General features: G+C 39.5%; 1 protein-coding gene across 1 annotated transcript; it reads right to left on the bottom strand.

The window, feature by feature from the left end:
• Positions 1-3,031: 3,031 nt before the first annotated feature.
• LOC112829726 (olfactory receptor-like protein OLF1) lies at positions 3,032-3,610 on the bottom strand. The gene has a single exon (XM_025879443.2). The coding sequence runs from the start codon at positions 3,608-3,610 to the stop codon at positions 3,032-3,034; it is 579 nt and encodes a 192-aa protein (XP_025735228.2).
• Positions 3,611-12,859: the final 9,249 nt, after the last annotated feature.

Here is a 12,859-nt window from a genome sequence, read left to right as displayed (position 1 = left end):
ATCTCTTTGGATTTTGAATGGACCTGTATATGAAAAAATGGAAATAAGATGGGGAGCCTGGGTGGCGCAGTTGGGTAAGCATCTGATTCTTGATTTTGGCTCAGGTCATTATCTCAGGGTCATGAGGTTGAGCCCCTAGTAGGGCTCCCACGTTAAGCACGGAGTCTGCTTGAGATTCTCTCTCTCCCTCTCCCTCTGTCCCCACCAACCCTGCTTTCTCTCTCTCTTAAGAAAAAAAAAGGAAATAAGATGAGGAACTATAAATGCTTCTGAGAGATACAAGCTTCTCTTCCTTGTGTGTGTGTTTATGTATGTGTGTCATGTGTTTACATGTACATCTGTCTCTGTTGTACATGAGAATAGGGAGTGGACAATGGACTTGTTCCTAGAGAGCCTCTAGGAGCACCTTTTAGTATTCCATATCTAGGATTAAAAAGTTGACAGAAAACTGTAACAGTCCCAGATAGAAAGAACTAATAATGATGCCTATACTTGAGGGATAAAGGTTTGGGCCACTTCACAAGACAAGAAGACAAGGCAACTGGGATGCTCATTGAAATGAAAGGGACTATGGAAGAGGTTGTGGAGGAAAGGAAATTCTATGTGCCAGCTATGATCATGTGGCCAGTAGTGAGAGCAAGACTGTAGGAGCTATGGTCGTGATTTTCCTTGTTTTGATATAAATATATTAACCAATATTTCCACCTCTCCCATCCCCCTGCCTCTTAACACAAAATATGGGAAGGAGGTTTAAACTTCTATCTTAAATTTTTTTGTAAGTTATAGGATATCAAAGGCGTGTGACTTAGCTAGAAGGACCCTAGACCACCCCATAAGGATAAAATGGCATATAAAACTTTGTGTAGCCCCTTTTTCTGTCAGTTGTATGCATGCATCTGTTAAAAATAAGCATCCTTTTGCTGTTTTATTTGAAAGTTGATTGTGATTACGAGATGTGTCTCTGAAGAGCATGTTGAAAAGGGATGGATTATTTGGGATCCTGCTGCCAGTGTGGTTATGGCTGGGATCTGCATTTCCCAAATCTTTCCAGTGTGGTTTCAGGTTAGAATTAGTAAAAAGAAATTTGCATGAAGTTCAGGCATAAACCTCCTATTTCCATAATGTTTATAGTGGTTCTGCTTTTATTACCTAAATGATGATTCAGCAGCTTCAGGAATACGGGGGCCACACAGGCTTCAGCAAAAACCGCAGAGGAAGGCCTAGCTAAGTGGGTGGCCTCAGAAAGTTCTGACTGTGTTGGACCTAAAGTACAAATTCAGGCCTTGCTGGCTACCACGCAGTCTTGGAAATTTAGCAGGTGTCTGGAAACCACCGCCCCCCTTAACCCGGGGATGAAATATAGGATGCTCCCAGTGGGAGAAGCAGTGTGGGCCATCTAGAAAGCTCAACAAATAACAACAGCCCTTCTGACCTTGAAACAATTCTGATACCCTGTATTTTTAGTTATTCCTTCACTTGGAAACAGCTATATTTTCTCCTAAGTGGTGTAATATTTAGTGATATAATTATTGAGCATGAAAAGGCAATGGTGTTGCAAAACTAAGATTTTCGTAGGCAGCTGGGTATGTAATATTGCACTGTGAACCCTCTCACCAAAAGATGCTTGCATATGTTAAGAGCTTAGCGAACATGAAAAGCTGTTGATAGATACTCATCTGTATGGCTCTGTGTGAGTCTCTATAATCTTGGCCAAGCAAATCTTGGCTAAGTAAATATAAATTTAATATTAGAGTATATTGGTGGGTGTGTAGTTGTGAGTGACTGCGCTCTCTTCTTAGCGAATGAAACAACAGAAATGCTCAGGAGAAGCCTTGTTGGTCTGAAATCCAAAGATTCCTAGGGGAATTTAAAACTGACAATGATTTGGGCTGTATCTTGCGGGGATTTTTGCAACAAAGATTACATGGATTTAAACATACTTTTTAAACTTTGATATTTCCGGGTCAAAGCTTGTAAATATTTATTATCATAGAGACAAAAATAATATAATAACAAAAAACAATGTACAGTATAAAATATCAGTTACTGAAATACATTTTGCTGATACATGCCTCTAATTTCAGTCTTCAGATGTCCCATCAGGGCATGTGGGTTGATCTCTGCGTGGAGATACAGGTGATATATTGGAGAGCTGATTTTGTTTCTGAGATGCCAGAGAAAGATGTTCCATCTAATAATACTTCGGTGTATAAAATATAAAAGATAGACAGGGAAACAAATCAAATAATTTGCCTTGCAATTAACCTATATTCTTCAAGGTGCTATTTAGAACAAGTTTCCAAATTCCTTTGGAGTAGATTGGGTATAGAAGGTTAGCATCATATTACTGAACTGAACTTAAGAAAATGGATTTGATTTTGTATTATTGCTCCCATGACATCCCTGCCTCTTACCATCTCACTGTAAAATATACATTTTAATTAATGTGAACTATTATAAATATATATATATATAATTAACATCTATCAAGGGCTTAAAGTGGTACAGGTACTATTCACAGCATGTGTTCAGTTAATCATCCAACAATTGATGACATGTGTACTATATTCTCCCCATTTTACAGATAAGTTAATTGAGGCATAGAAAAATGAAGTCACTTGTTCAAAATGCCACTCTCTAGCCAGATACGGAGCTGGCATAAGAACCAAGGGAATCTGGCCTCCTCCCTCATCCACTAATCTACCATGTAACTGAGATATATTTCACATGAACAGACACATGCACACACACACACACTTTTCTGACTTATTTATTATATCCTTAAGACAATCTGATAAAACACCTTTTAGCATTGACTCCAAGTGAGTAATCATTGAATGGTAGTCTATTATTTAGCAGCAATTTTGAAACTTTTAAATGCTGTCTTATGTCACGGGGTTATGACTCAAATTTGGCTGTATGAAAACCAGGTGCTTTATAATATCCCTTGTGTGTCTGCTGGTAGGCATGTTGCATGTTCCCAATTACAGTTTGTAACTGGGGATTTAGATGAATCGCAGAACATTATAGTTCATAAAGAATCCACCTTTAACCTTATAGCTCTCTTAGTAACATCTTTTACATCTTTATTTCTCAAACTATAAATCAACAGATTCAGCACTGGGATGATAATGGTGTAGAACCCGGAGATAATTTTATCAGTGTTGGGAGAATACAGGTAGCTGGGCGGTGAGTAAATGAAGAGAAGTGTTCCTTGATAGATGGCCACAGAAGTCAGGTGAGAAGCACATGTGGAGAAGGTTTTCTTCTTCCCACTGGAAGAAGAAACTGAACGAAGGATGAAAAAAGTAGGAGATGATGATGACAGTGAAACAGGTAATTTCCACTGAGCTGCTGTAAGTGGAGAGAAGCCACTCATTAACGGATGTGTCTGTGCAGGATAGCTCAAGGGGGGAGGGAGGTCACAGAAAAAATGATTAATGACATTTTTATCATAGTACTTCAGAATAAAGGCAAAGGATGTGTAAACCAGGGAACTCATGTTACCTCCAATGTAGGACAAGACAATCAACCATGTACAGATGCTCCGAGACATCACAGCTGTAAAGAGTAAAGGGTTACAGATGGCGACATAACAATCATATGCCATGGCAGCCAAAATAAAAGATTCTGTATCTGCAAAAGTGCAGAAAAAATAAAACTGTAGGGCACAGCCATAACAGGAGATAGCTTTGTTTTCAATTTCTGAGGAAATTGAACAGCATTTTGGGAACAACGACTGAGGAGTAACAGAGGTCTGCAAATGAGAGGTTGCTAAGGAAAAAATACATAGGGGTGTGACGGTGAGGATCGATCCTGATTAACAGCATCAGCCCAATGTTCCCTGTTAAAATCATACCATACAATGTCAGAAACGTAAGGAACAGGACAATCTGCAGTTCAGGATGGGTCGGAAACCCTAAAAGAATAAACTCAGTCACCAAACTCTAGTTTCCATCCATCAATTCCATATTCCATGTTGTTTTCTTTCTATGAGAATTCTAACATCCTAAAATGGTACATTGAGGGAAAGAGAAAAACAGATATAATTACATGGTTATTTTACTGTTGCAGTGAACAAACAAACAAGCAAATAAACACTCCAAGCCCAAACTTCCTGTCAAATATAAACCCTGAGAGATGTATTTCAGAATTTAGTAACCATCAGATCCCATGTTCAATAGTTTTATCTTATTTGATGAATGACTCTGCCTTCCATTGGTTGGTTGGTTGCTGCATGTAGGGATCTGATTTTGCTTACTTTTTTGTACCCAGATATAGCACAATAGCTGGTTCAAGGGATTAAAGTGATGGATTCATAGATGGACTAATAATGATATGAAGAGAAGAAAAAAACACTATTAAACATAAATTGATTTTATTTTTTTAAGATTTTATTTATTTATTTGAGAGAGAGAATGAGATAGAGAGAGAGAGCATGAGGGGGGGAGGGTCAGAGGGAGAAGCAGACTCCCCGCTGAGCAGGGAGCCCGACGCGGGACTCGATCCCGGGACTCCAGGATCATGACCTGAGCCGAAGGCAGTCGCTTAACCAACTGAGCCACCCAGGCGCCCAAAAACATAAATTGACTTTAGAATCTGCCTTGGAATGATAACTGTAGAGCAATTTGCTTTTTCTTTCCAGGATTTAATAGATAGTAGTATGCTATACTCTAGGCAGAGCAGTGCTGGTTATTTTGTTAATATGAAGTAAAGGTGATATTAATGAAGTGAAAACAAATGCCATTAAAATCAGCTATGAGTATATTTTTGATAGGAAAGTGTTTAGGGTGACTCCACAAATCCTATCAAGATAATAAGCCAAAATGGGGCACCTGGGTGGCTCAGATGGTTAAGCGTCTGCCTTCGGCTTAGGTCATGATCCCAGGGTCCTGGGATCAAGCCCCACATGGGTGTCCCAGCTCAGCAGGGAGTCTGCTTCTCCCTCCCCCTCTGCCTCTTTCCCTGCTTGTGTTCTGTCTGTCTCTGTCTCTCTCTCTTTCTCAAATGAAAAAAATAAAATCTTCAAAAAAAAAAAAAGAGAGACTAAACCAAAATGATTAAATTAATCATTTCTCTATCTTTGGCATTTATTAAAATTCTTGGCTTCTAGTGAGTGCCTGATGAATATTAGTTGACTGACTGAAAAAAGTGGGTAAAAAATTTAGTAATAAGTTGGCTTCTAATTCAAAAATATTACTGTGTGTGGCCTCCTCACTGATTATATGTTCTGTGCAAACAAAAATAGCTCCCATTTATTTTTATGCTAGTATAATTCAGGGTGTTGAGTCTAAAAATTCTGTCAGTGCTCGCTTTAGGGATCTCAGAATTTTTCCAGGAGTAGAAAAAAAATGGAGCTTGAGCTTGAATACAAAAACCTTTCTCTTAACCTTAAAAGATGTACTTGGAAATACATAAAACAAACAAGGAAAGTATTCAGTGATCCATGGTAATATTGACAGGAAAGGAACAAAATTGTTTTGGGTTGTTCTCTCATTTATGTAAAACCTATTCTTTCAGTGACAGTGGTATGAACTTCATTTGTTTGTGTCATATAATCATTCAAACACCCTAAGGCACAGGCACAGAGAAGCCTAAGGGAACCAGAAGGATTAATATATTGTCATGCTATTTCTTCAGAGGGTGAACGAGATGCAGGACTACAATAAGATAGTGGTTCATTCATTCTTTGTCTGTTTCCAAAGTCATCAAGATATTTGGAAAAGATAAGATTTTACTTTAGAGTTAGTAAGAATTTGGTTAGAATCTCATCCTGGCCACATGTGAGATGTGTGACCTTGTGCAATTTAATGTATATATCTTTGTACTGTAAAAATGACAGGTATCTCAGACAGTTGCTTCATGGGTTAGAAAAAATTATGTCTGTCTCTATCTAGCCATCATCTATCTCTATCTATCCATCTATCATCTATCATTTATTTATCTATCCTTCTATGTGGTCACACTTTAGAGAAACTGACACATGGTATGTAAATAGCAAAGATTAGTTTCAATTACTCCCTTGTTCTCTTCCATCCTTAGCTTATGAGCAGTGCTAGGCAGCAAGGCTTTATTAATCATGGCTGTCACTTATACAATGATTACTACATGCAATGCAATATTCTAAACACATTGTATATAATTTGTCTCACACACACACAAACTAACAAAATTACAATGCAGTTTTCCTCACTGTCCTCTTTCTTTTACAGATGAAGAAACTAAGGCACCAAGAGTTTGAGAGGTAAGATGTGATAGAAAAAGATCGAAACCCAAGCTCCTGATTCCAAAGATTGGCTCTCTATAAAGCTGCACTCTTATTACTAATTTCATATTTTGGATAAGAATATTGAGAGTAATATGTCATGTCATTAAGCTACTCATTGATGGGCATAATCCAAGTCCAGGTGTGTCCAAGCCAAAGCTCATGAGAGTGACCATGAAGGTGGTTTGAACATTAAGGGGGTGACCACCACGAGACAGGCTGAGTTGCTGAAAGGGGGGAGAAATGCTTACATGTTAGGAACTCAATAGGAGATTGAAGAAAAGAATAGCAGCAACTCTCTGAACAGAAAAGCGACCACTTTCTGGAAGGTAGGACGTGCGGAGAAGTGCATCCGAGGCGATATTCGGGAGGATAGACGGCGGGGGAGGGGGCCTCCGTCGGCCACTTCTGGCAAGTGATAGAGCCGCGGAGCACAAAATCGGAAATTTTAGAAGTCGGCTCCGCTGAGGGACGTCGCTCCAGTGACTAAGCGGGGGGTGGAACCCTCGCGGGACAGTGTGGTCTCAGGACCCTCGGGGTCACAGAAAGACCAGGGGAGCCTGAGTGCGACAGAGCTCCCGAGTATCGGAGCGGGGAAGCCGGCTGCAGAGACGGAGCCGAGGCGTGGGCTCTCAGCTCGGGGTGGCCATAAACTGTGATCCGCGGCCCAGTCGGGCCACTGCTCCTCCAGCAGGGACCCAACAAGCAGCAGATCCGGGGAGACCCCCCTTCCTCCCCCGGGGAGAGCGGCGCGGGAGCGCACCGCAGGGATCTGCTGGGTTTGGAGACTCCACACAGGGTCGGGTGCCAGAGATAGAAACGCTCGGTCACAGGCCGGGTGGGCACGGAGTGCGCCCGGAGACCGGGGAGACGGGAGTGACTGCTTTTCTCTGGGGCGCACTGAGGAGCGGGGCCCCGAGTTCTCAGCTCCTCCGGGGCAGAGATTGGGAGGCCGCCATTTCACTCTCGTCCTCCAAAGCTGTACCGAGAGCTTGCAGGGAACAAAAGCTCCTGAGAGCAAACCCAACCAGATTACTTAGCCCAGACCAGGCAAGGGCGGGACAATTCCGCCTCCGGCAAAGACATTTGGGAACTGCAGCAACAGGCCGTTCCCCCAGAAGATCAGCAAGAACAGCCAGCCAAGATCCTTTACCGATCAAGGAGAACCACAGAACTCCAGCACTAGGGGAATACAGCACATAGAATTCATGGCTTTTTACCATGATTCTTTAGTCTTTCAAAGTTAATTTTTTTTAAGTTTTTTTAGGATTTTATTTATTTATTTGAGAGATAGAGAGAGAGCATGAGAGGGGGGAGGGTCCGAGGGAGAAGCAGACTCCCTGCTGAGCAGGGAGTCTGATGCGGGACTCGATCCGGGGACTCCAGGACCATGACCTGAGACGAAGGCAGTCGCTCAACCAACTGAGCCACTCAGGCACCCTCAAAGTAAATTTTTTTAATTTTCTTTTTTTTTCATTTCTTTTTCTTTTTCTTTTTCCCTTTTTCAACCAACATCTTACCAATCCTTATTTTAAAAATCATTTTATTTTTCATTTTTAGAGTCATATTCTATCCCTCCATAGTAGTTAACGTTATTTTTGGTATATATATAAGTTGTTCTCATTTAAATTTTTAGGAGATAGTTTCTTCTAACAGAACAAAATATACCCTAAATCTCTAGTGTATGGCTTTGTTCTAGTTTCCTGCCTAATCACATTCTCCTCCCCCCCTTTTTTTTAATTCCTCTTCTTTCTTTTTTCAACGAACTTCTTATCAATTCCTTTTATAAAATTTTTATAATTTTCATCTTTACAGTCATATTCCATCCCTTTATTATATTTACCCTTATTTTTGTACATATATAAGCTTTTCTTTCTTTAAAATTTCAGGAGGCAGTTTCTTCTAACAGACCAAAATACGCCCAAAATCTAATGTGTGGTACTGATCTATTCACAGGCCTGATCATATTTGATCATATTCCTTTTTTTATCTTCTTTTTTTTCTTTTTTCTTTCTTTCCTTTTCCTTTCCCCCAATTTCAGGTCTATTCCAATTTGTTTAGTGTATATTTTGGGGGGATCATTGTTACCCTATTAGCATTTTGATCTCTCATTCCTCTATTCTCCTCTGGACAAAATGACAAGACAGAAAAAATCACCTCAAAAAAAAGAACAAGATGCAGTACCGACTGCCAAGGACCTACTCAATATGGACCTTAGTAAGATGTCAGAACTAGAGTTCAGAATGACGATTATAAAGATACTAGCTGGGCTTGAAAATAGCATGGAAGATATTAGAGAAACCCTTTCTGGAGAAAGAAAAGAACTAAAATCTAACCAAGTCAAAATCAAAAAGGCTATTAATGAGGTGCAATCAAAAATGGAAGCTCTAACTGCTAGGATAAATAAGGCAGAAGAGAGAATTAGCAATATAGAAGACCAAATGATGGAAAATAAAGAAGCTGAGAAAAAGAGAGATAAACAACTACTGGATCATGAGAGCAGAATTTAAGAGATAAGTGATACCATAAGATGAAACAATATTAGTATAATTGGGATTCCAGAAGAAAAAGAAAAAGAGAGAGGTGCAGAAGACATACTGGAGAAAATTATAGCAGAGAACTTCCCTAATTTGGGGAAGGAAACAGGCATCAAAATCCAGGAAGCACACAGAACCCCCCTCAAAATCAATAAAAATAGGTCAACACCCTGACATCTAATAGTAAAACTTACGAGTCTCAGAGAAAAAGACAAAATCCTGAAAGCAGCTCGGGAGAAGAGATATGTAACCTACAATGGTAGAAATATTAGATTGGCAACAGACTTCTACACAGGACCTGGCAGGGCAGAAAAGACTGGCATGATATATTCAGAGCACTAAATGAGAAAAATATGCAGCCAAGAATACTATATCCAGCTAGGCTCTCATTGAAAATTGAAGGAGAGATAAAAAGCTTCCAGAACAAACAAAAACTAAAGGAATTTGCAAACACGAAACCAGCCCTCCAAGAAATATTGAAAGGGGTCCTCTAAGCAAAGAGAGAGCCTAAAAGTAACATAGACCAGAAAGGAACACAGACAATACACAGTAACAGTCAACTTACAGGCAATACAATGGCACTAAATACAAATCTTTCGAGAGTTACCCTGAATGTAAATGGGCTAAATGTCCCCAATTAAAAGACACAGGCCATCAGATTGGATAAAAAAACAAGACCCATCCATATGCTGTCTGCAAGAGACTCATTTTAGACCCAAAGACACCCCCAGATTGAAAGTGAGGGGGTGGAAAACCATTTACCATGTTAATGGACACTAAAAAATGCTGGGTGGCAATGCTTATATCAGACAAATTAGATTTTAAACCAAAGACTATAATAAGAGAAGAGGAAGGACACTATATCCTACTAAAAGGGTCTATCCAACAAGGAGATCTAACAATTGTAAATATTTATGCCCCTAACATGGGAGCAGCCAAATATATAAGCCAATTAATAACAAAAGCAAAGAAACACATTGACAATACAATGATAGTAGGGGATGTTAACACCCACCTGACTGAAATGGACAGATCATCTAAGCAAAAGATGAAGAAGGAAATGAAGACTTTAAATGACACACTGGACCAAGGGACTTCACAGATATATTCAGAACATTCCATCCCAAAGCAACAGAATACACATTCTCCTCTAGTGCCCACGGAACATTCTCCAGAATAGATCACATCCTAGGTCACAAATCAGGTCTCAACCGGTAACAAAAGATTGGGATCATGTCCTGCCTATTTTCGGACCACAGTGTTTTGAAACTAGAACTCAATCACAAGAGGAAAGTCGGAAAGAACTCAAATACATGGAGGCTAAAGAGCATCCTACTAAAGAATGAATGGGTCAACCAGGAAATTAAAGAAGAATTTAAAAAATTCATGGAAACAAATGAAAATGAAAACACAACTGTTCAAAATCTTTGGGATGCAGCAAAGGCAGTCCTAAGAGGAAAGTATATAGCAATACAAGGCTTTCTCAAGAAACAAGAAAGGTCTCAAATACACAACCTAACCCTACACCTAAAGGAGCTGGAGAAAGAACAGCAAATAAAGCCTAAACCCAGCAGGAGAAGAGAAATAATAAAGATCAGAGTAGAAATCAATGAACTAGAAACCAAAAGAACAGTAGAACAGATCAACGAAACTAGGACCTGGTTCTTTGAAAGAAGTAATGATTGATAACCCCCTGGCCAGACTTATCAAAAAGAAAAGAGAAATGTCCCAAATAAATAAAATCATGAATGAAAGAGGAGAGATCACAACCAACACCAAAGAAATACAAACAATTATAAGAACATATTATGAGCAACTATATGCCAGCAAATTAGATAATCTGGAAGAAATGGATGCATTCCTAGAGATGTATCAACTACCAAAATTGAACCAGGAAGAAATAGAAAACCTGAACAGACCTATTACCACTAAGGAAATTGAAGCAGTCATCAAAAATCTCCCAACAAACAAGAGCCCAGGGCCAGATGGCTTCCCAGGGGAATTCTACCAAACATTTCAAGAAGAATTAATACCTATTCTTCTGAAACTGTTCTAAAAAAAATAGAAATGGAAGGAAAACTTCCAAACTCGTTTTATGAAGCCACCATTACCTTGATCCCCAAACCAGACAAAGACCCCCTCAAAAAGGAGAATTACAAACCAATATCCCTGATGAACATGGATGCAAAAATTCTCACCAAAATACTAGCCAATAGGATCCAACAGTACATTAAAAGGATTATTCACCACGACCAAGTGGGATTTATTCGTGGGCTGCAAGATTGGTTCAACATCTGCAAATCAATCAATGTGATACAATATATTAATAAAAGAATAAGAACCATATGATCCTCTCAATAGATGCAGAAAAAGCATTTGACAAAGTACAACATCCTTTCTTGATCAAAACTCTTCAGAGTATAGGGATAGAGGGTATATACCTCAATATCATAAATCCATCTATGAAAAACCTACAGCGAATATTATTCTCAATGGGGTAAAACTGACAGCTTTCCCCCCAAAGTCAGGAACACGGCAGGGATGTCCACTATCACCACTGCTATTCAACATAGTACTAGAAATCCTAGCCACAGCAATCAGACAACAAAAAGAAACAAAAGGCTCCAAATCAGCAAAGAAGTCAAACTCTCATTCTTTGCAGAAGATATGATACTTTTTGTGGAAAACCCAAAAGACTCCACCCCAAAACTGCTAGAGCTCATACAGGAATTCAGTAAAGTGGCAGGATATAAAATCAATGCACAGAAATCAGTTGCATTTCTATACACCAACAAGACAGAAGAAAGAGAAATTAAGGAGTCAATCCCATTTACAATTGCACCCAAAACCCTAAGATACCTAGGAATAAATCTAATAAAAGAGGCAAAGAATCTGTACTCAGAAAACTATAAAATACTCATGAAAAAAATTGAGGAAGACACAAAGAAATGGATAAATGTTCCATGCTCATGGATTGGAAGATCAAATATTGTGAAGATGGCAATGCTACCTAGAGCAATCTACACATTTAATGCAATTCTTATCAAAATACCATCAACTTTTCTCAAAGAAATGGAACAAATAATCCTAAAATATGTATGGAACCAGAAAAGACCCCGAATAGCCAGAGGAATGTTGAAAAAGAAAAGCAAAACTGGCGGCATCACAATTCTGGACTTCAAGCTCTATTACAAAGCCACAATCATCAAGACAGTATGATACTGGCACCAAAACAGACACATAGATCAATGGAACAGAATCGAGAGCCCAGAAATGGACCCTCAACTCTATGGTCAACTAATCTTTGACAAAGCAGGAAAGAATGTCCAATGGAAAAAAGACCGTCTCTTCAACAAATGGTGTTGGGAAAATTGGGCAGCCACATGCACGAAACTGGACCATTTCCTTACACCACACACAAAAATAGACTCCAAATGGTTGAAAGACCTAAATGTGAGACAGGAGTCCATCAGCATCCTAAAGAAGAACACAGGCAGCAACCTCTTCGACCTCAGCCGCAGCAACTTCTTCCTAGAAACATCGCCAAGGCAAGGGAAACAAGGGCAAAAATGAACTACTGGGATTTCATCAAGATAAAAAGTTTTTGCACAGCAAAAGAAACAGTCCACAAAACCAAAAGACAACCAACAGAATGGGAGAAGATATTTGCAAGTGACATATCAGATAAAGGGCTAGTATCCAAAATCTATAAACAACTTATCAAACTCAACACCCAAAGAACAAATGATCCAGTCAAGAAATGGGCAGAAGATATGAGCAGACATTTTTCCAAAGAAGACATCCAAATGGCCAACAGACACAGGAAAAAGTGCTCAACATCGCTTGGCATCAGGGAAATCCAAATCAAAACCTCAATGAGATACCACCTCACACCCTTCAGAATGGCTAAAATTAACAAGTCAGGAAACGACAGATATTGGCGGGGATGCGGAGAAAGGGGAACCCTCGTATACTGTTGGTGGGAATGCAAGCTGGTGCAACCACTCTGGAATATTGTATGGATGTTCCTCAAAAAGTTGAAAATAGAGCTACCATA

The sequence above is a fragment of the Callorhinus ursinus genome, unplaced genomic scaffold, assembly GCF_003265705.2.
Source record: "Callorhinus ursinus isolate GAN/ISIS: 27379988/994484 unplaced genomic scaffold, GSC_fseal_2.0 scaffold21, whole genome shotgun sequence".
NCBI lineage: Eukaryota > Metazoa > Chordata > Mammalia > Carnivora > Otariidae > Callorhinus > Callorhinus ursinus.
Note: the sequence above shows the minus strand (reverse complement) of the source record. Positions and strands in the feature narration are given on the sequence as shown.